The sequence below is a fragment of the Ambystoma mexicanum genome, chromosome 2q (assembly GCF_040938575.1).
Source record: "Ambystoma mexicanum isolate Mex_15411 chromosome 2q, UKY_AmexF1_1, whole genome shotgun sequence".
NCBI classification, from domain to species: domain Eukaryota; kingdom Metazoa; phylum Chordata; class Amphibia; order Caudata; family Ambystomatidae; genus Ambystoma; species Ambystoma mexicanum.
Window position 1 is genome coordinate 581652456 of NC_090924.1, and position 24693 is coordinate 581677148.

Here is a 24693-nt window from a genome sequence, read left to right on the forward strand (position 1 = left end):
GATAAGGTGTATTTGCATGCATTACTTGTATAGGCACATTGTCTGGCAACCTCTCATCTTGCCCATTTTGCCAGACCTGTTTCTTGTGTCCACCAAAGTTTCTACAACCTTTCTTGCATGTGAATGATTGCTAATCATGCTTATCTCAGACTCAGGTAATTGGTCATCTTTCTTTGGAACAGTAATAACTACATAGGGCCTTAGGTGTCTCGTAGTTGCCACAATTACTACTTCCTTTTGCTCAAGAAGATTCACTGGAGTCTTAGCTCCATGTATAGCAAGGTTTTAGGATGTGCGAACTGTGAGTGAGAGCAGTATGATTATAAACAAAATGCAACCATAAAAAAGGTATGTTGATGTACAACACCTATTCCGTGGACAACGTGAATGTCTTTCTACGTCCGTGATCACGAAGTTGCTACTAGTACTACCCATTTGTTATTGCCTAAGGAAGGAAAAAGTTATTTTTTAATACATCAGCATTACACACTCCTCCTGGAAGTTGCTGTCCTGCCTTGGCACCTTCATCCTTGATCCAGTGGTCTGTTTGCTGAATAACAGAAATGAACTCTCGATCTTTATTTTTCTGGAACCAGTTTTTACCCATGCGAAATATAAATGTCTCCAGCAAGAAGAAAGCTGCTCTCAATAGGTCTAGATCAGTACTACGACATATACCAGCTCCCAGTCCAAACCTCAAATTTGCTTTAAGCCAGACAACATGATGAAAATCTTTGTCTGTGCCAGCAACCTTCTCGATCTCTATGGCGAAAGCAGCGGCAGCCAAAGACTGTTTGCACGGAAAGTGACCTCTCATTACTGGGTCTAAAATCCCACTGTAATATGCAAGGGGCTTGTACCCAACGTGGTTCTCTGCGTGAGGACTGCTGTCATAACAGTTCCATCTTTGTGCAAGAATAAAAAGAATTCCTCAGCATAATTAGGAAGCCCTAAAACTGGAGCTGTACAAATTGTTTTTTCAGCTCTTCAAATGCTTCCTCCATGTTTTCAGTCCACACAGTTGTTTCCTGTGTTACCTGTGCTTTCTTTAAAACCTGTAGTAAAGGCCTTATATATGAATTGTAATCAAAGACCTATGCTCTGAAGTTATTGCATAATCCCAAAAACCTCTGAATGTGTTTTATCGTGTGTGGTTTTGCGGTTTTCAAAATAGCCTCAGCCTTCTCAGGAGTAACCCTTTTTCCTTCATGTGAAATCAATTGGCCAATATACACCACTTCTTGTTGACAATACTGTAACTTTTCTTTGTCAACCTTATATCCTTTGTCAGCAAGTATTATCCTCAGCTGGACAGAATCGCATCTGCACTCTTCCTCTGTAGTGCTGCAAACTAATATGTCATCTACGTATTGCAGAACAACACTTTCCAAATAAATTGTGTTCAAGTCCATCTGCAGGAATCTATTGAAAATCGATGGAGACTTGCAATACCCTGGGGCAGCCGAGTACTTTTCAGTCGCGTTTTACTGAACATAAATGACGTCAGATCCTGTGAGTCTTTGTGCAATAGGATTGAGAAAAACGCATTTTTCAAATCAATCACAGTGAAATACTGTGCTCCAACAGGTATATTACATAGAATTGTGGACAGGTTAGGGACTAGAGGGAGCTCGGCTTCTACAATTTGGTTTATCGGCCTTACATCTTGAATTAGTCTCCCCCTTTAGTCAGACCCCCTTCCCTTTTTTTACAGGATAAATTGCGGTATTACATGGCAGTTTGAAGGTTTGATTCTCTTGATGTTGTCTTTTACTTCAGCGATAGTGAGAGGGGAGAAGGCAAAAGTTTTAATGTTAGGCAAATCTATTGGGGTGACACTTTCAGTGGTGGGTGGACGGTTGTCCAGCTTCAAGTTGTCTTGTTTGTCTTTGATTTTAGATTATAGGGTGGAGATTTTATTCAGAAGAGCGGACTGGATGTTAGCACACCATTTACTATCTTTAGTGCAAGTGTCAGGGGGGGTGGCTGGAGATTCAAGTTCTTTTAAGATCTTAAAAAGTTCTATTGTGTTTGAGTCTGCTTGTAGGATGCAGTTATTAAGGGACTCCTTTTTTGTAGTGATAATGGCGTCTTTGTAGGTGAGGGAGCCAAGGATGAAACCGTCTTTATGCTCGTCGGAAGGGTGACTTTTCCAACGATTTTCGGCGTAGAATTTAGCTTTGCAAAGCACTCTTAACTGTGGTGTGAACTACGAGTTGAGATGTGCACATGGTTTAGACTTCCTGAGTTTGATAGGGGCGATGGTATATCTGCTTGAATAAATCCAAGTAATTGGGCTTGAGATTTCCTTAATGTATTTATAACAAGCGTACCCATCAATTTAAAACACGAATAGGAAGAAAAAGGTCATGGGATGTTAGGGAGAATTCTCTGTAAAGGCTAATTTCCCAAATCTAGTGAGTCCCCCAGTAGCTTGCTGGATTTTTGGGGTTTATTTTTTTTCTCCTGCTAAGAGTGAGACTCTTTTCCTCCCACTCTTAGACATGATTTGAGGTGTTCCTTTGACTTTGTATGTGTTTATGGGCTATGGGGTCCTTTACCCCATAGGGCTTCATGTGTTTTTGGTCACCAAAGTCACCATTGGCTTTGCTAGTCTCAAATTGTGAACAGAACCAGTACAAACCATCATATTGTGGACATACTGGTCGGGGCAATTCGATTGCCCCGGGGTCTGTTGTTCGAGGGGGCACTGTCCAGTCCCTCCCGACCGAGTTTTGGCTGGTGGCAGTGGATACTACTTTTTATATTCGACCGCAAATATATTCCTATGGGATTTTCCCATTGTTCGAGGCTACCACTTTTTAATATAGCCTCGAACATACCGCCGGTTTATTAAATTTAGATTAATTCACTGGTTGGTAATTTTTGCCGAAACTTGGTTCCAAAATGTCGTTTGTGTTCGCTTGTGTGACTCCAACCCAAGCCGAGCCCTTTGTTCCACGTTTTGGCGGGCTTCTCCACAGAAGCCTCCAAAAGTGGTGCCACTCTGTCTGGGTACCACAGGGGGTGTGGGAGGGGGTTTAGGCACCCTGGACTGAGTTGCCTCAGCAACTAAAGTCGCACTCTTGTGTGATTGGCCGAAGTGGTGAGCTGCCCGGCTCAACCCTTAGCATGTTTGATTGACAGCTAGGCTGAATGAATGGGGGTTTTCTGCAAAAAAGCCGGGCTTTGGGGACTGGAAATTCAGAAGTCGCCACAGGACCTAAAGAATCCGAGGAGGAAGAAGCTGAGCCGACCTGCAACGACGGCACCACCGGTGGAGCCCTGCTGAACTGTCTCACCACTTTGCCCGATGACAGAGGAGATCTCCAGTCCGGAGAGTCTTCTTCCTTTGACTAGTGGGGATAACCAGTTTGCCCGTCTTTTCGCCTTCCTGGACCATCTCGTGGCCGCCTTGCCCGCGCCAAGCACCCCGGCAACTGGAATACCACGGTTTACCACCATCGCGAAGAAAAGGGTGGTACCTTCTAACCGGGAAACTCCGCGGCTGGTTTCTTCCCTGGCAGCGCAACGACCTTCAGCTTTCCTCCACGTTGAGACCTCCTCTTCCTCTGGACGCAACAACGACTTGCACCCGCTGCCAGGAACAACTGCCCCCGCTGGAGTGTTCTTCCCACTTTCAGGTTCTGTGTCCCGTCTGGCTTCCTTTGCGACAGATCGTTCGGGTTGACAGTAAATCCTCGACTTTCTAACGTGGGTTAGCCTGGGACCTGTTAACTAACTTTTCCTGACTGTGTGATCCTGGACACATTTCCCTTGCTCTCTCTAAGAGTGGGCCTGGCATTTGAACTTCCTTGCTCTCCAGTAGACTTTGCCTAACCTGCCTCACTGTGCTTCTTTGAAAAGTATTGAAACTTGTGTGCTTTCATAACTCTGCCTTTTTCCCTCCCTTTTTAATAACTTATTATAGTGCCATTTTATGATAAGCGCTCACCTCTGTCTGAAAATAAGTGGTGTTTCTCATTAAGACTTGTCTAATAAGTAATTAGGGTTGTATATATATAATAATGACTGTGTGTTGAATTTATTTACCTCTCTTTGTGCTAGCTCTGGTCAGTGTTTGCTTGTGCTACTGTATCTCTGTACCTATTGTGTATACTCTATATACTGCCTAACTCATCCTGAGAGAAGTCTGACTGCTCAGCCACAGCTACCAGGTAAATCTGGGTGGTACAGACTGCTACCAATTGGGTTTACTGCCAACCACCTGTAGTCCTAAATCTTTTGCAGTGGTCCCTAAGGGAACTGCACAGGTTTCTGCCTAACATGGGATCCACGGCAGACGCAGTAAGGGATTGGGGGATAATAACAAATGCACCGGGAGCAATTTCCTTTGTCTCAGTATTTGTTGTAAAACTGTTCAAAGCATCGGGAGGGCTTTCCCCCGTTTCAGTAATTCTTGCAAAGTGGAGAAAAGCATCAGGAGTGATCTCCCTCATATCAGTAATTCTTGCCAAGCTAATGAAAACATCGGGAGTGATCTCCCTTATCTCAGTAATTGTGGTAAAACCAATTAAAAAGAAAAAAACTTTGGGTGGGGTCTGCCTCATCCCAGTAATGATTTTAAAAGTAACCAAGATGAAATAAAACTTGGGAGTGATCTCCCTTGTCGCAGTACTTGTCGTAAGAGGAAGCAACATGGAATAAGCATCGGGAATGATCTCCCTCGCCTCACTAATTGTTGCAAAGCTGACCAACACCTCGGATGTTATCTCCCTCATACGAGTAATTCTGGCAAAGGTAACCAAAGACTCTGGAATAATCTACCTCATCACTACTGTAACAGTAAGTGAAGTGAAATAAACCTTGGGAACAACCTTCCTCATCTTAGAAATTCTCACAAAATGTATCCAAAACCGATTGAACCATGGAAAGTGGAAGATTAAGGGATATTTGAAGCCTAGAGAGAAGTGCAGAGCCTAATAAGAATTGTTAAGAAACATTGTCCCCAAAGGCCAAGTGAACCAGGAGAAGGGAGTCATTCTCCTGGCATCTCAGTTCAACTTTGTTGATACAGAAGTTAGGGAATGGTTGCCAAACATATTGTCAAGCCTAACCAGTGGACCAGGAGAATGGAGCCATTCTCCTAGTATTCTACATTTTTGCCTAACATGAACTCTTAGTTAAGAATTTTAAAGCACATCCACTAAAGATTATATCAATTAACCAGGATAAGAGTCATTCTCCTGCTATTCTTTGTTGTTTTGTGTGTAGGGCTATAGTTGGGTAGTTTTGGGCTGAGGCCAATAATTCTTTCGTTTGGACAACCACTCTGACGATGGGAACCCGAGTTTTCCTTAGGTAGGGAATACCCTTTTGAATAGGGACAGTTAGGCCTTTTTTCTTATTGTTTAATAAAGAGGCGTTGATACCATGCCACCTCTTTGTCAGACTCCTTCCGCCAGCCGCCATATCATTTGCAGACGGAGTACCTCGAACACCGGCATAGCCGAACCCGTTAAGTACAGATTCTCCTAAGAGTATAGCCTGCTCCTGGCCCATGTTACCTTAAAAGTCGAAGTAGGTATACACGTCGGGCTGTGTCTGTTTTACCTTTACAATTGAGCTCACTGTTGGCACAGTAAGCGTGCAGGATGAGCTGGTGTTTTGGCCACTGCTCATTCCTGTCCTCCACCAGAGCAGTTATTTCATCACAGTATGCTCCTCCATCTCTGACCTAACATCTCTTTATAATATCCAAAATTCTTAAGAGCCTCACAAACCTCCTCCTGATGTTTTCCAAACTTCTCCTCACAACACAATTGTTCTTCACAACTCTAGCACTTCTCTGTCAGCCACCACCTTAATTTAAAAATAAGCATTGGCAATAACAGATTTTGGTGAGAGAAGAGAGTGCATGCTAGCAGGCAGTAGGGGGTGCTACAAAAAGCACCCACGGGTTTGTGGGGGGCAATCCATCTCAAGCAACCCTTGCGGCTCCAAGGAATCAGTGAGCTGTTTCATGTATGCCATGAGGGTTCCGACATGAAGTTCTAGCCCTGGGCTGTGTTTCCGGTGCAGCACAGGTGCCAATATGGCCTGAGGGTGAATCAGCCTAACCATGGGCCAGACCTGGTGGACCCAGAAAACAAGAATACCTGGACCACGTGTGTGAGGAACTCTGGGTGGGAGTGAGCAGTTGCCTGAGAGTCAGGGCGGACCAGAAGAAAGAAGCCCCCGCCCTCCTGGGACTGTCGTTACAGGTGGAAATGGCCACCGAGCCCGTGACTCCATGACCGTGGTGTCCCCGGACCAGGCGGTGTGGCATGATTGCTGTACAGCATGCCCTGGGGCCAGACTAGACTGGCAGCAGAAAAATAAAGCCCCAGGACACACATGCCATCAGTGTCTGAGTGAAGAGCATGGGATTTGCACTGTGAGGGAGACCCTGCGAAGGAGCGTAGTGAGGTACTGGGCAGGCTTGAAACATCAAGCGCTGTTATGTGCATAGCAGCGAGGAGAGCAGGCCACACACACAGATTCATGCCCACTTGAGGATTGAGCCTGGGTCACAGTGATAATACCAGCACAACACCAGGAAACTGGGTTTTACCATGAAGCAGGAGCATCCCAGGCTATGTGGCAGTGAGTGTGTGCAGTGTCTACCTTTACACAGAGCACCACAGTAATAATGAAGATCTTCCGGTCCCATGGCACTGTGAAAAGTGGTGCCCTTTGAGGACAGCACTCAGGACGGGGAACCACTTAGGAGTAGAAGTTAGGGGTAGGCTTTGCCCCATGAAGAAAAATTAAGGTACCGTGAAAGGGACTGTCGGAGCCCCAGGAAAGAGCAAGAGGGCTGTTTGATGTGGCTAACTGGAGCAGCCTCACCTATGTATTTTTGTATATATTTATCTATGAGTGTATATTTATATAGGTTTATTTTCTGAGTTCTGATTAGGGATTAATATAGAGAGGTTATGGTTAAGGGAGGTGGTGTGATGCTGGAAAGGCCTTGGAGGGACAGGGCCTCCCTGTCCTTGTCCCTGTACTCCTTTACCATGTGTGTTCTGTTATTTACTGTACAGGAGTCCATGTGGGACTCCTGGCAGTGCAGCTCTTCCTCTTTTTGGCTGGTGAACAGACCCTTGGGATATCCTTATTGCACTCATGGGTGGGGGTACAACGATGTACCCCTAGTGTATGTTTTTGGGCACCTGTGTGTGGCCCACAGAGCAGGGTATGGGCTGGTGGCAGCTCCATGCTAAATTTGATAGGTGCTCTGAGTATCCTCCATTTTAGGATACCCAGGCACTGCCATTGGAATCAGATGATTCCTGATAGGAGACAAGATGTCCGCTGTGGCCTCTTATTTTCTTTTGCCAAGTCCCAGGAAGCCCTGATTCTGTACCTTCCCCTGACTGGCTGTTGAGTGGAAGTTCCATATATGGTATTGTGGGGAAGTCCAGGCCAGACTGGCTGGAGCCTTCCCAATGACTGTATGTTGTGGGTACGTCCTCGGAGTGGGACCTGGGTGAAAGGAGTGTGTGACCAATATACATTTCATGTTATGGGTGTCTGGTTTCTGGTGTCACAATGAATCAGACAGCCTTGCCCGAAACTGGTATGAATGCAGTGTGGAGTGCTGAATGGCTGGGTATTTGCCCCAGTCCACATTCCTTGTTGTTTGTGTCTGGATGGAGAAGAATGGCCTGAATTCACTGTGAGCCTGATTGGCTGCCTGCCTGCATGAATGCCCTGCTGAATGATTGGCTGCTGAGCTTGGCCCAGCAGTGTGAATGAGAGACAGAACAGTATATGTAGGGACCTCTCACTTACTGGAATTGTTCAGAAGCTGAAGTCAAAACTTGATGCTTGCCTTGAAGTACAGCTGGAAGAAAAACACTTTGCTGCTGCTTTCCTTCGACGCAATCCAAAAGCTGTCGTTTCTTTAAGAACTGATCCAAGAGAGGTCCTGGCTAGGAGACCTCTTCCCGAGCTACGAGTGAACATCATGCACCAGCTAACCTTCACCAAGGCTCACTGGAAGTCAGTCATTGAAAGGCTGCCGACCGGAGATGGGGACCGCCGAAGAATCTGAAGTGAAGCGCCAGGACATCGAGGCCATCGACGACCGCCACTGTCGACCGAGGTTCGGAGGATCGATGTAACTTCGTCGACCGGAGCCGCAACGCTCCATTGCCTAAGACAATTTGAAATCAAGGATTCCCTTGCTCACCACCGTTGACCACTTTGTCCTGCTGGAGAAAGTCAAGGTCGCTGACAAACTGAGGAGAATCTGCTGGTGGGATTCCCGCTGCCCGAAGTCTGCAAAGACGCAGACGAAGATCCAAAAGCCAGCTGTGGTCGAGCCTGATCGCTGACGCCAACGGCTGATGACCCGACACCCTTGCTGGGCCTACGTTCTTCATTGACTCTTTACGGCAATTAACTATCTTCGTTGAGGTGCACCGCATGCCTCAGCTTCGTACGACGTCCACAACCGATTTTCGACAAGCACCGCAAGGAATGAAGCTGCCACCTTGACCACATCATTCACCCTTTTCTTCGAGGGATTACGACGGTCCGTGGCTCCTGCCTTAAATGGAGTTTGCTCAAGAAGGATCCGTCGATGAACAGTCGTCGAACTCTGCTAAAAGAGGTACATTGGGGTAGTAGAACATTTGTAGAAGGAAATAAGATTCTCCTAAACAATATATCAACTGGGATTGTCAATATACTTTATTTACAGGGTGCCCAGGTGGGGGATCCTCACACAGAACTCACACAGAACTGTGTCTTTGGTAGGGACAAGTATTCTGCAAATTGTTTAATCACTTCTTTCCTTCCTATGTCTGGTGTTGGTTCACATTGCTAATAGAATTGAATGTCATTGCAACTGTCAGCAGTTGGTGCGTTTTAAAGGAGTCAAGAGTGAATTATTGTACCACATAGATATTGTACATATTTATCATTTTTAGTATTGCCCGAGCACAATGTTTGTTATTGTGTTTGTGTGTATAACTTGAACCTTATTTATATAAAGAACTGTGTTATCACTAACATAGTGTGCGGACATTCCATTGCTACCAAAATAGAGAATCTTGGCTGGGGTGCTATGTACTTCTACTCTGCCATGGAGAGGGCAGGAGTACAGATAACCTCCTCCAGTCTTTACAGGTGGTAGCATGAATGGAGCTGAGCGACTTGGTAGTGAATGCATGTGTGGGGCCTGGCTTTAGGTCACATGGGAGGAGATGGCTGGCGGGGAGAAGTGGTGACCCCATCAGAGAGAAGCAGTATGCTCCTCTTTCATGGTAAGAAGACTCTATAATTCCAGAGTTCCTGATGGCATATTGTCATTATTAAAATGCCTCTAGTTGTGAAATCCCCAAACCCCTCCTTGTCAAACATTTGAAACAAAATGCCATTCACACTTCATATGATAACACCAACATAACATCTTCTGTCTCTAATGTTTCGAATTTAAACACAAATATAAAGCAATGTAACGCTAAAAGGTTTGACACTCCTAAGGACTCCAACTCCCATAAAGCCTCAAGTACTGAGACTAGGAAGAGGAGTCAATGTGGAATGAAAGGAACATCAAACGCAACGAACATGCAGACTAGTTGTCAGACTGATAATCACCTGTGCGGGGCATTTAAACCTAATGACGGACTTCAAAGGTGGAAAGGAGAGAAGAGCTGCAGAGCAGGCGAAGCGGGAAGCGTGACCAACACCAGAAGGAGAGACATGTAGATGAGCCATGCTGGGAAAGCAAAGCACTCACAGGCAACCACCTGGAGACCTGCTTCACCGGAGGAAGGGGAAACTGGTGAGGGCAGCGGGAAAAACCGCTGCAAAGCAGACCGCCGTTGTGAGACTCCAAGAGATGTGGTCTTGCGGGGCTGCCCGGTTCCTTTGACGAGGAGTTGGAAAGCTGAAGCAGGAACTAAAAAGAGCGTTAGCTCAACCGGGGCAGGCTGCCACACGTCAGACCAGTGGGTTGGCCCAGAGAGGTTGGGAGTCCCGGGACATGTTTTCAAACTAACCAACAATTGAACTGTCAACCAAATAGAGTTGAAAGGCAAGGATTGTACAATTCTCCATATATGAAATATCAATTTGGGGAAACATGGAACAAGCATTGCCTCCAGCCAAGAGATAGAAGAGGTTAGTAGAAAGAACCTGTACAAACGTCCATGTATGTGATGTCAGTGTGGGGGAAGTTGGAACAAGTGATACTTGATGTAACAGAAGTATACACAGTGAAGCAGTGTAACTGTATTATACTTAGGAAGAAAGTGTGCATTGTAGAAAGATCTGATGAACAAAGCACATCAAGCAGTGGACTCTTTTTTTGAGAAAGATACCTGGCAGGAGAGTAAACCAGGGGATCTGCAAATTCCCGAAAGGAGGGGATTCCTGGCAAGGGAGTATAGCAGGTAGTCCATAGAACCTATGACAGAAAGATCCAAATACCAGGAGATCTAAAGAGTCAAAGGACAAATTACTGGCAGGGGAATATACCAGGAAACCATCTTTGGAAAAGTAGTGTGAAAGAGACATTTTGGCATCCTGGTAATTTTGAAGTTGTTTTGAAAAATAGACAATTTTGCCATTCTTTAAAGTTGAAAAGACTTATTTTGCTCAGTGTTGTGGGAAAATACATTTCTGCTATTTCTGGAGGAATCATTGATTGGAAAAGGACACTGTTTGCCATCCTTAAGAAAGTGCTTTATGAAAAAGACCTACCAGATTCTCTTGAAGCCTGAAAAAAAACTCTGGTTATCCTACCTGAAATAATCCAGGGGAAGGGAACCCTTCCTGAATTCAAGGAGTATTTGTTTAATTGCCGTATTTGAGTTTCTATACACTTTTCATTAAGTAAAATTCAGAAAATTTACCATGCACCTTTTGATTGTTTAAGTATGAGGGTCAGTTACAGTTTGGACACAAGGACGTTTATATAATTTTGACAAGACTCAGACTGATCTTTAGATTTAGTGTCCTGGGTAGGGAAACTCTCTCTAGGACAGTGATAGGGAGGCCTTTATCCAACCCTTTTGCGTTAATAAAATGCCTGATGTTGAAAACAGTAAATTTAGTCCTTAGCTGGATCCACACATATCTAAAGAGCTTTTGATTTACTTTGTTAGGTTTCGTCGACAGTTCATCCGTTTATGATTCAATTTCAGAAAGCGTCTCCATACACCATACGCACCAAATCGTCAACACCTTGCAAGTACATTTTTCACAATTTATTCAGGTTGGCAAAAAACGAGACATTAGGTGGTGAGACTTTGGCAGCATGCAACGTAAGCTTTCCCCAGTCATTTCTGACCGGTCACAAGGGCGCCTTTAGGTATATAAGAAGGCCCTGCATGCACAGACCTGAGGGGGTCTGCTTTGTGACCGATTTGAGGGTGAGTTGAGCTGGCTATGCAGGGTCCCCGGGGGACGGTGTCCTTGGAGTCTAGAGGGCTAAAGACTGTGGGTGGTTGTAACTGCAGATGGTAGTTATGAATGTAATGGTTTGATAGTTACCCCATTGGGGATTAAAACATACCCTGGTGTTTTATGCTACTTGTGTGTTGTCATCAGTGTTGAGCATAGCAACACAGGTACAATTATTTTTCCTGTTTGTCATGTAAACATCTTTTTTTGCAGGTTGCCAAGCACCTCTTCCTTTGCAGCTGGACTGTGGGGGAGGTGTTGTAATTGTCCCACCCCGGCCAAGTGGTGAAGGCCATGTCAGTGGGCAGGGCCGAAATAAGACCAGGGCTACACAAACATCTTAATAAAAAGCAACTACATCGAAGGCAGCAGCACTACCCACCCTTTACTGAAAATTCACTGATGTATGCTGAATGCCGGCATACCAAAGAAAAGTCCAAACATAGTGTAAGCCTGTCTTTATCTGCAAATGTATACATGGGGTTTAGTTACTACAGTGGTTTGCATACAATCTCAACTGTCTACTATTTTTTGCTTAGGCCATACGTTAGAAGAAGGCGCTCTGTCTCTGCACACCCCTTACATCACATTCCTGCTGCCTCTATGCACTGAGGCGTGCCCAGCACTTATTCACTGCAGAGCCTGTACATAAGGACAGCAGGCGCTTGCACACAGTCCGAATTCACCAGACTGCATGTGCAGCATGAGTATCCCACTGCACGTAACTTAGCCTGAATGTGGTTGATTGCATCAGTGGCACAGCACAGATGACATGTGCGGTGCCGGGTCCTAACTACCTTTTATTTATTTGATGACAATTACTGGGAAAACAATGCATTTCTGCCACAAACATGCATATAAGGCCTATTAACATTGATTTAAAGAGCGGAGGACCAGTGTCCTTAACAATGGGTGAGAGGATGTGGATATAAGACCAGATGATGAAGAGGAGGACATGAACTAGGGACAAGAACAGTAGAGCATGAAATAGGAACAGGATAGTGGAGGAAGTGCTAGGTTTTAGGATGACAGGGTGAGGAATAAGTGCAGTGGGGTTGTCCTAGGTAGGGAGAGAGGACAACAGGCAGTTGTGGTGACGTAGAATGCTATGCTATGAGAGCTAGGAGGTTGGATTTATATACAGATAGAGTAGGAGTAGTGTAGAGAGGGAGAGGGAAAGGAAGAACATTTCAGAGTAAGGAAGCAAGGATAGAAAGAGAGTGGAAACTAGAGAGAGCAGGATGGGCACAAGAGGTGGCAAGGAGGTGAGCCGAGGATGATCGTAGGGAGCAACAGGTAGAGTAGCGAGTGAGATGGGCCGATAGGTAGAGTGGGGAATGTCCATGTATAGTTTTGAAGATGATGGGAATGAGTTTATACTTTACCCTCTGTCTCATAGTCAACCAGCCTAACTATTAACAGGCTGGGGAGGGGAGGTGAAGATAAAGCGGGGAAGGTTGAAGAGTTTACAAACAGGAAAGTTGAGGACTTAGTTGAGAGGTGGAAAAGCATAACTGCAAAGGCCATAGATTAGACTGGCAGAGTAATCTGATCAATGGAGTTCTAAAGAGATTATTAGGTGCTTAGCAGTGTTGAAGACAAGAAGATGTCTTATTTTTCTTATGTTGAGGAGATTAAGTCTGGCCACAACAGCGGATCTGGAGAGGTAGAGTGAGAAGTTGTGTGATTGGTCAAAGATTACACCAAGGTTGCGAACAGAAGCAGAGTAGGGAAGGTAGTGATGAGAGAAGTAAACTAAAATAGGTCTGGGTCTTACACTTTGCCATGTACTAGACAATGTATAGTGATCACAGAGTGGTGTTTATGATACTTTTTATGGTTTCATCTGCAGGTTCCTCATTTTCCAAAGGAGGTTGAAGTGCGCGCATTGATGGAGGGTCAATTCATGGCCAAGAGGATTCACGCTGAAAGACTGGGATACAAAATCAGTAAGCTAGACTGTATTCCACTTGAGAACTGAGTCATTGTTAAAACCACTAGGTTGATTTGGTTATAGCCTGGATTCAATCATTGTCTATTATCTGACAGACTATTTGTGCCAGTTTACATAGACATAACACTCATACTAAGGAAGGCGTATTGTTTTTGAGCCAAGCTTTTATTTTGAGCTCATTTGTAAAACCTTAATTTACCTTAATAAGACTAGTATTGGTTCAGGGCCGGTCAAAGGATTAATGACACCTCAGTAAAAGTGCCATTTTAGCACACACTTTTCCCTCCAATGGACTCACATTTGCGGTGTTTAGTGCTAATTTAGCACCCCTAGGAGTTCATTGCAAACTAGAGACCTGCTTAGAATGACGAAGAATTGGCCCTTGATTGTTTCTGAAACATGTATTATAGCATTGCCTTTATCTTTGCTGTTTTCAAGTGTAGTAGTTTTATACTTGGTTCTGGATTTATCGAAAGTTTCATAAAAGTGTTTGAGGTCTACTGTTGTTTCATTTCATACATTCACTTGGTTGTTGAAATTTCCTCAAATCATGGTGAAGTATTCTTTGGCAGTTGAAATTAGAGCATACAAAACACATGTGCTTAAATAAAACCTCTACTTCTCCCCCGGACCACCACATTGTATTTTTTTTTTTAATGTTTAGTTTTTTAACCCTATGTCGAAATTGTGACAAATTATCCTTTCCCAGTTAGAAAAGTCAGTGACTTACCTTTTTTTAACAGATGTTTCAACATTGTGACGATTCACTAGATGACATCACTTGAGGCCAGGGAGGTGTGTCCACTGCCTGATGATCCCACTGGGTGTGGTATAATGCAAGAGGATCTCATGGGGAGGGACACCCCTCTGGGGATAAGGATGAACACCTGGGTAGAATCAAACGCAACATCCCAACCCCGGCCTTCCCAAACCCTTTGTCACCATTTCATGAAGCCGCCCACTTCCTAGCACTGTTATCTGCTATAGTCACAGCTTCCCTATTTTGACAAAGATGTTAAATGACAGCATGAAGATTACCAAACAGGTAACCAGTAGGACTAGGTGGGACACAGGAGTAATGAAGAACGATACCAAGAAGGAGCCACAGCGGTCGGGACTTTCACAGAGGCGTGGTTTCTTTTACATCATAAAAACCAAAGGAGGACTGTCGGTCAGGGAGACACAGCCAACCACAATGAGAAGTCATAAAGCCCGGGAAGCCCAGAGGAGACTCCGATAAGGCCAGGATGAATTTGAGAGTAGTCCACTCCCGGAGTGAAGACGACGCAGGACTTCTTTACCCAAGGGCATTCAGACGGTAACTGGAGGCTGGCAGATGGTGACGCGAACACAAGTGGCAGTGTCCCTACTGCTGCTCCAAGGGCCGGGCAGGAGATACACAAGGTGAAGGCACTAAGACGCAGAGACATCCCGCACAGCATGCTGAGAACGAGAAGGGCCCCAGGAAGAACCAGGCGTGCATAAGGGGAGCAGGTAAGATAACGGGAGAGGCACAGGGACGGGAAGGGGCTGGAAGGTACAGGAGGCAAAACCCTGTACGGACATTACGAGAAGGACTATCTTTGTTGTGTCAGTACTTGGCAAGTGAGGCAGCCAAAGGGACATTAACAGAAGGGGAGAGAAATAAGGGTCGGGGACCAGGAGGTTGTATACAAATTGTTCGTTTTACAACTGTTCGAATGACAATTGACCTTTTCACATTGACCGAATTGTGAAGGTCAATTGTACCATATATGTGGGGGGAACCCCCCACAACCCCCCACTCAACGCCAAACCCCACAAAACCCCTGTGTGTATGTATATAAATTGTGAAAAGGTCAATTGTGACCCTTTAAATTCGGTCAATTGTTCATCCGAACAATTGTAAACAAACAATTTGGGTAATACCGACCAGGAGCATATTTATAAAGAGGTTTTCTTGACACAGGATGGTGGACACTTTTACTTTAACTGACATCCTGACAGTCACCTTACATCTTTTAGTTGAGGCAGGAAACCCCTCTTAGGAATAGGGAAAGATAGGTTTGTTGCTTTGTTAATAAAAGTCTTTAGCCCCAAACATGCCACATTTGTGTCAGCCTCTTCCTTCTGTACCCTTACAACAATATATGGCTCATGTGGTGGCTTTATCAAATACAGGGAAATATTAAGTGATCAAATCTAAGATGTCTGGCTGTGCTTATGTCACCCTACCTCCCCAGTCATGTAACAGGAGCCATAGAGCAGAGCGGGATGGAAACCCCAGAGCCAAATTTGAATGAACGGTTATGGAATATCCCTGACAAACAAAGATTATAGAGCATGACTGTTGGAAGTGTGGCAGTCATCATCTGTCTCACAACGAGGAAGCATTGGTCTGCTATGCTGAAAGGGGAATACAAACAGCCTCTTACTCCTAGTAGTCATGTGCAGATGCAGAGGCCTGTAGAACCACCTGAGAACCCTGCAAAGCACCTTAATAGAGCCACAGAGGAGCACTGAGAATCCTACAAAGTGCCTAGAGCTTAAGAAGGATAGTGAGAAAGTGGCTCTTAGGCCTTTGGCACAAACGTAGATTAGGAACAGGAAAAGTATTAGAACCCAAGAGGGATGCTTGGTACCCTGCAAAGTCCTAGAGCCGCTGAAGACTTGGAAATTCATCATGACCTTTAGTGTGGCACTGAGAACCTTGCAACATTCCTAGAGCTTGTGAGTGATGCTGATAAACTTTAAAAGTGTCTAGAAACAGAGTGGGGAGCTAGGAATTCTGAGAATTGTTGAGAATGCATAAACAACTCTGACACCCCAAAAGGATTACCATGAAGGTAGGAGCTATTGGAGAGAAACTTTGAGATTAACAAGTAACCAAGAACCTAAGAAGTTGAGTACAAGTTTTGAATTTGTGTTCAAGCCATCACAGCATTGAGATGTCCTTTGCGCACACCAGATGTCCCCATCTGCCACATTGCAATGCGTTACTGTGATGATCGACGAATTTGACCCATACATGCAAGACACCCATGGTATTACCTAAAAGGGCCATATTACATAAAGAGCACAGTTGCTGGGCAACATTGCACCTCTTCTGGCAAATGGGCACTGTTGCTGGTCAATTTAGCAGTGACATTTGCACCGTCAGTGGATATCAATATTTTCTCACTTCTAGGACTTTGCGGATGTTGGTACAAATTTACTTGGCAGCAATGCAACATTGGTTGATGCCAGTGCAGTTTCCAGCATGTGATCTGCCACATAGGGTATGCTTGTAAATTTGGCCAGTATTTAGGATTGTCTGAATGCTTCATCTCTGTCCCTATGTCTAAGTTGTTTGTGCTCAATAATGTTTCTACTTACTTGGGGATCTTGCTATTATTTACTCTCAACCTAATCATGTGATATTTGGTTTCACCCCTATCAAGAGAATATCTGCATACTCCTAGCTATAACAATTAAACTATACTGATGGAACTATACTGTCAGGAAAAAGACAAAAGAAGTGAAGTGAGAGAACAATAAGGACTGATGTACAGGTAAATGTCAGTGTGGCGACTGCTTGAATGGAACAGAAGGACAGCATTGCTGGTTGAAATGCAGTATAAATGTGCTCACAGGTTTGGTGAAAGTCTAACATTTAGTCATATGGTTGCTCTTTTTTCATACACAGGTATTGCATCACTTGGCAAAATGCATTTGGTGCCATTAATCCTGGATGGAATTCCTAGTGCATATTAACATAAGCAATGCTTGAGGGAGTTTAACATGACTTACAAATGCATTTTCCTAAATTAATCACTGTAAAGGTCAGGGATTTATATTTGGTTAAGAAACACACTGAACTGTGAGCTCGTGGAAAGCTTAACCACAGAAATGAAAAATGTGCTATAATGCTGTCCAGCGTTTCAAGTGGCTGCAGAGGAAGAAGCAGTTGACACTTAGATGATGTAAAGAAGACATGTTCATTTTGCTGGGGAAGAGAGCATGGTATCAAAGAAAATGATTCTTTGGTGTGACAGAAAGCCAGACACTTTTCAGACGTTGAGATACTGCCTCTTTGGAATGGGCTGTTGTCCAGAGAATAGAATGTGATCACGACATGTTATGTGCTCAAGGACGTGGGGAGGTGCGTGGCTAAATCCCTTCATATAAGAGATGAATTTGCATAACAAAGTATGCTTCCATTGGATGAGCATGGGGAGCTCCTGCGGAGATGTATGCCCATGTAGAACAGGTATAAAAACGAGCGCTATACGGGAGAGTGACTGATCCTTGATCCGGGACTGGCTCCTCTCCCTGGCTGGAAATCATTATTTTTCATGCCAACTGAAATTATTAAGATCCTTCAGCCTTTTCAGCGCATTTTGCACTTCAAATTGGGTTGCAATTTAGACCTGATCTTCCCTCACAAAGAGAAGAGTATCGGACCGATTTTCAAGCAACTTGCGTTCACTAGCTATCAAATGCTGGTAGATACCCTCATAATTTTTAGGAAAAAGCCTGTAGAATCCTTTTTAACTAGAAAGTTCCTTTTGCATTGCTGTTGTGAGGAGTGATGGAGTGAGCCGGTCCATCGGTCGACGTTCCTAGCTGGTAACCAAGGCATTAGATACAGGAGTCTAGTGGCCTTGCCCAGGCACTGTAAGAGACACATGCATCCGTGTGTATCTTTAGTTAGGGATTCACAGAATCCTTAAAGCAGTTACTAGCGACTACGTTCTGAGATCAGTGCTTGCATGAACCAACTTAAAACATGTGATGTAATAGTTCTTAATACAGATAGTCTGCAATGGACGGGATCTAAGAACTGGGGGTGCTGCTACCTTTAACATGAAGGGTTTCACTTTGCTATGCATGCACGTACCTAAATGCTCACTGAATAGACACTGTTCATGTGTTGATGATATCTTTAGCAGGCACGTGCTTATGAAGCAGGACATTTGTGCAGTAATGTAATTTGAATGTTAACAGTGAATAATATCACTCGGGCCTGCTTTCAATGCATTTGGAAATTATTACTGATTATGTTTTTTTAACATGCCGAGTGTCTGTTGGTGTGAACCAATGTACATTTTTTAAATGTTGATGCAACAAACTTTGAAGAGGCATAATAACATTGATTTTTTTTTTAAGGAATAGTGTATTTTTAAAGCAGTTGTTGGCTTGTTTTCATTTTTTCTTTCACCACAGCGATTTAATAAACAAAATAACTGGATGTAGAAAATCTCTCCATACCTTTTGGGGCGGATCCATTGCAAATGATTTAAGTGCATAAAGGAACAAAAAATCAGGGGGGAAATCACTTAACTAATTATGAATAAATAAATCCAATCAAATAGATCAGAACAAATCATACACACAATACCGACCCATTTCACTAGCTAATTAGCAACATTTGCCCATGGCATAAAATAAAGAGTGGACCACAGCGCTAGTAGTCTGGGTTGCTGAGTGAAAAATACAACATAGGTCAGTGGTAGAAGTGTACCATTAAAAAGTATTGGAACTGTGACCCGGGCAACACATTTTTCAGGGTTGCAGCCATGCTGATTGACAGCAAATTGAGTTGAAAGAGATTTCAGCTTAGCTGTAACTGCTATTGGGTGGTAAAGTGGTGACATGGGCTTTAACTTCACTAAGAACCGTTCCAGAATGGTGAACATGGCTGCAAAAAAGTAGTGGAACTGTTAACAGAAGAGAATAAAGGTAATGGAACTCCGCCCCCGACCGTTCCCGCTCACTTCGACCACTGACATAGGTCCATAAAGTCAAAAAAGAACTGGTTAAATACACCTGTGTGAGATTTAAAAAAAATAAAAGCAGAAAGGTCCCAGGATTGTAAAATCTCTTTACATTTGTACATGGTTGCCTGTATGTTCAGGCCTGGATTGGCCCACCAGAAAACCCGGACTTTCCTTGTTAGGCTTCGGGGACATAGGGCCTCTTTTTCTTGGGGGAAGGATACACATCACGGATAACATCAGTGTCATCTATGCATCCAAGCCAGCCTGTGTGGTTTGCCGACTCCTGGCTACCTGATTTCTGCCCGTGCAGCTCGCATCTGCGCTGTGGGGAGCACCTCCCCACGCGTGCTGTAGTACGCCTGTCACATGCTCAGGTGTTGAGGTGCACCATGGCCACCTGTGCTGACCTGTGTGCAGTGCCCCGACGATGTCGTCGCGCGGACGAGATCGGATGACACCTGCTGCATGATCCAGTGATGCCTTCCGTAATATTCTGTCACGCATCACAATCTTTTTTTGTGTAAGTGGTGTTTGAGTTCATGTTTCTGTGTGAAGGATTGGGGATACGGTACTTTGTCTCCACCCCACCGTTTCCCCCACAGGCTAGGGCCCCACATATGCAGCTCTCTTTGGCAGCTTTCCCTTCGGCTTGCACTTGTGTGCATCCATTTTTGGCAGCAATGTGAGGGATGGGGAGCATTTGCAGTGTTTTTGGTGTGTTGCCGCCTATGACAATCTTTTTTTCCTGAAACAGGAAATGTAATAATTTCAAGTTTATCATACAAGGGCAGGGGTGGACTGGGAACCAAAACAGACCCTGGAAATAATGTTCAAAGTGGCCCCATATTACACATTTTCAGCAAGCCCAACCTTTTTCCTATGAGAAAAATCCGAAATAAAATAGGTTACTACACAAAAAAGGTCCAGAAGACTACCAGGAAATCTCCAGAGTTTCCCATAGGCCAGCCCACGCTTGGTCTGGAGGCACAATAATTTCAATGCTCCTTATCATAGGAGAAATAATGACACAAATATTTCAAAACAAAATGCTTTTGTGCATTGGGATCTTCAGAGGATTACAATGGTGTGAGCACGCTTCCTAAGCAAGACCTTGAGAAAAATCATGCATGATGCTTTGGGGGAATCTGGGTTACCCCTGTTTAGTCAGAGAAAACCACCTGTGGCGTCGTTTGCGCTCCTCCAATCAGATGAATTCACATTGCTTGCTATTGTTATTTATACGTCAGTGGCAAAAACGCTGCATTGGGACAAGCTTGAATGAACCGCCATTACATGCTTTATGAAAGGCCTCTGTATTCATTCGTATTTTCGCCCCCTACATGTTCATGTTACTGGTCATAGATTTCACGCTCCCTCACAATGTCATTTGGGAGCAAAGCTTAAGGAAACCCTAAAAACAACTCCAAGGAAACATGAGATAAATGGCATTAAAAAATCCCTGCTGACCTTGCAGCAACAGCATCACAGGCTTTTCAGAAAGGTCAAAGGGCATAACGTAAACAGCTATATAACACATAAACAACGCAGCTATCACGGGATAGAAGCAGGAGAAATCTCACATTTAGCTGCATATACATTCCTGATACTATTATTATGATTATTATTAATATTATTTTACTATTATCATTTTTAGTGTGGGCTGTTATAAAGCTGAAACTATTGCATTGGAGTACAGATAGGTAGACATGACATATGAGGAGGGGCACAGGGCATGTAGGTGTTGTTCGGTTATTTGCCCACCCAGTGACTGCCCATGGCTATGCCAATCCCTATGGCCATTCCCACCCAGTTCCTACCCCTCCCCACCAAAAACACCTCCTCATGGGAACTCTTTGACCTAGCCTTAATCAAGTCTTGCCATAAAACTTTGCACTGGCAGTGCCTTTTAGGATTTTTTCAAAGCAGTCTTCTGAGAGTTAATAACTTAATTGGAGTTGTAAGTGCTACTGCTGTAATACACATTTCTTAACGAGGTTTACCTTCAGCCACTCGATTTATAAGCACTAAATATAAGGTCCTTCACTGTAGTCTGGTTAAAAATAAGCATTGGTAAAGTCAGCGGTTTTGGCTTCTGTTCGTATTAGGCATTTGCCAGGTACTCCTATTAGATGCCCTGGCACCATTTTGTACCTGCTACCATACATTTCCAGGTAATAACGCCACAGCAGTGACTGGCAAGTGCCTGTCCCATGCCTACTACAAAAGCCCTAATTTTTGGCATGGCCAATGTTTGTTATTATTTTTATTCAGTTGCGGCTGGTGAAGTGTCAAAGTAGATGGGCGTACATTTTTTCTCCGAAATGGCACGAGGGAGTGCAGCAAGTGAGCTCAACCAATTTACAGAGATTCCAAGGGAGGGTTGCCTGCGAGAAAAGTTTTTAAAATAATGTGTTGAAATGGTGCATTTTTGCAGCTCACATTTCAGAAAGAGTGATCTAAAAACCCATATTGCCTTCTCTTTTTGCTTGTAAGCACTTTCCCTGTGCTAATGACATAGAAACTCCAGGAGGGGTGGTTGGAGGCTGTAGAGAAGCAGTCATGAGGGTCCCCCTCATGGGGTGTGTTGAACCCATCAGACCATAACAAGATATGCCAAGAAACATGTGTCTTCTGTTCTATGCAGTGAGTGGGCTGTGGCGGTGCAACTGTGACCTTTAGTATAGCATATAATTTATTTACGGATTCAGGGCTTGTGACTATGAACTTGTGAACTATGAACTCCAATGACCTTCGGGCTTTCGCTTGATATAAAGTGTTACTGAATATGAAGATTTGGGAGACTTTGGCTCCTTCCCGGCCTAATTTATGAGCCATTCCCAGAAGTGGAACGGGTGGTATTTCAGAAATGTTGCACCCTAGTGCAAAAAACATTCCTTCAATGCATGTTTGCATCAGAAAACAGGACAAGGTAAATAGGTCCTTGCTGCAAACATGCAGTAAGAGAATATGATGTTTGCGCTACGGCAATGATTGCACTATCGCTTGTTGTCATTGGTTTCTGTAATATGGCCTTTGAACTACTTTTAGAGTGGCCGCTCTAGCACCTTGTGTATCTTCAAGCTAAACATCTTGAAAGTGAGCTGTGTATCCAATGTCCTGCAAATCAAAAGTTCCTTCATGAAGTGATATTGCATCAGCATCTTGCTTACCTTAGTCGACCCGACAATTGACATGATCGATCTTGCCAAAGCCTCACTCAGACCGGGCTGGCTGCATGCCCTGCTGACCTGCCGCTGAGCTGCCAATGTGTGCACTGGCACGTGCGGTTCCAATCTGGTGTGGTGCCCAGCCCAGGAGGCCCTCAGGCACAGGCACGGGCACAGCGCTGCTGGGAAGGAAAAAAAAAGAATTTGCAGCACCTGCCGCGGTTGGTGGTGGCAGCCGGCACTGCAGGCAGCCAATGCAACACAAACCATGCAGGCAGATGCGAAATCACGCGATGTGCTATCGCGTGTATCCATCAGCTCCAAAGAGGCCCTACAGGTGGATGTCCTGGTGGGGCAGTCTAGCCCTGTGCATCAGATATTGTTCTCAAGAATTGTGCAAAACGAATGGTGTCGGATATGTACGTACAGCTTCCAGCTATCATAATATCAACACAACAGGGTCAATTTGCTGCAGGCTGGATGCAAATCTGTGACAAACAGTACGGGTACCATATATTTGAAAATAGTGTGACACAATATGGAGGCCCTGTATTCAGGGACCGACAGCTAAATTGCAGTGAAACCTAAATAACCTTCAAAAAGAAAAAGAATGCACTTGATTATGCCTGATAATCAGTTGCATAATTACATCAGAATGACCCTGTCTTGTGGCCCACTTGGGTTCTGCGATGATATTCCATGGGACCGACATTATGAAACAATCCTGAAAAAATGCTTGCACTGCCTAGCAATGGAAAGACGTGCAGCATCTTTGATTAACCTGCTGCGCACAGTGCGTTTCACTCGGCTCATCCGATTTAAAAATACATGGAAGGGGCTAGTGGGGTAGGATTGGTGGAAGGCTTTGGTGCCATTTGGGATGACCACTCAGTGTGGGCATGACTATGTTGCAACTTGCAGAGTGGTTGTGGGTGTCATGATGCAAACTCCTAAACCTCGGGAGCTTATGGGCCTACCCCAGTCACTGGCACCCTTAGGGGCTTATCAAGCCCAAAAAGTTGTTCCTAGGATTTCTTGGACTCAGTCCTGGCGCCGTTGGCAGCAGGCTCATAACATGTGCTAATTGCATGGGACTACATTCACAGCCTAATAGGGCTGAGCCTTTCTGAATACCCTCGGTGTGGCTGAGGGACTACTTTACCTGAGATTGCAGGGTGTGGCTGATGGACTATTTTACCTGGAACTACTTACAAGGCTATTTAAGCCGCACCCTACAGGCAAAACACACTTTGCGTTATTCTGCACTCCTGCAGCGTAATGCTCACCATGTCTGCTCAGTACTCGAACTTCTGCAGCCACGCCCGTCCTGAGATCCCAATCCATCGGCACCTGAGAGAAGGAAAAAAGATAACAGGAGTTAGTACAGCAACAAAGGCCTTACCTGCAGTATTCCATCCAATCGGCCACGCCTTCAGCTGCTCTCCGACCGCTGCACCTGCAGAGAAGAAGGTATCTGCACGGGTGCCCAATACTCACCCGGGGTCGGCATTCTTCAGGTATTTCGTTGAAGTGGTTCTTCCCATCGGCGTCCTGGAGCCGCGCCTGCAGAAAAGGAAAAGAAACAGCAGGTTAGTCGCGCACAGAAAAGAAACGGCTATACAGACATTCAGCGCCACTCACTCGCGCTAATATTCACCTGCAGGAAATCTGCTCAGCATCTTAGGAAGAGTCAAATCTTCATCCAAAAACCGCTCGAGACCGCACCTGAAAGAAAAGAGAAACACAGGTTAAAACTTGGGCAATAATGACTTTAAGCACCTATACCAAACATCCATTGGCATAGAGACTTACCTGCTTAACCCAGCTATCCCAGACTCAGCAACAGCCCCGCAGGATCAGTGAAGTAACTTGGTCTAGGGAAAGACTGTGCATACCGCGCCCCTGCTAGAGATTGCAGGACAGAGAGCCTACCTTTAAAAACTCCAAGGTGAGACAGAAGAGGAGAAGGGCATCAGAAGGTTAAAGGAGGTGGAACCAATCCGGCTCCACTCAGTTAGCTAAAATCTTGTTTTGACATTGCAGGCAAACGCCTTCTGCGGTGATAAAGAGGGAGAAGACATGTGCAAGCATCATCATTCAAGCAGTGCAACGCCAGTGCAGACATCATTCGTGTGGCTACGTGCTATGCCCCCGTGGAGACCAGGTGAGCGTGACAGTGGGAGAGTCAGTATGGCATCACCTTTTTGGAAATCTCAGGCATTCACTTCACTCTCCTTGTATGCTGGTTGGCAGCTAAGCGCGTCTCTGACCGCATTGTAAATTGCCAGGGTGGTGTGTTCAGTGTGGGCCGTTTGCAGAGGTAAGAATTCCAGGTTGTTTTTTTTCCCCCTGAAGTCCACTCTAATGTGCCCAATTCCTTCAAGACGCTGTCAAATATTCTATGTGATGTGAA

General features: G+C 44.7%; 1 protein-coding gene across 4 annotated transcripts in view; it reads left to right on the top strand.

Moving 5' to 3' along the window:
• Window positions 1–24693, top strand: part of XYLB (xylulokinase) — a 1749028-nt gene that overhangs the window by 790907 nt on the left and 933428 nt on the right. For all 4 annotated transcript variants that reach the window (XM_069647728.1, XM_069647731.1, XM_069647730.1 and 1 more), the window contains one exon: window positions 13274–13370. In XM_069647728.1, the coding sequence (XP_069503829.1) occupies window positions 13274–13370 (97 nt within the window). The remainder of the gene's footprint in view (window positions 1–13273; window positions 13371–24693) is intronic.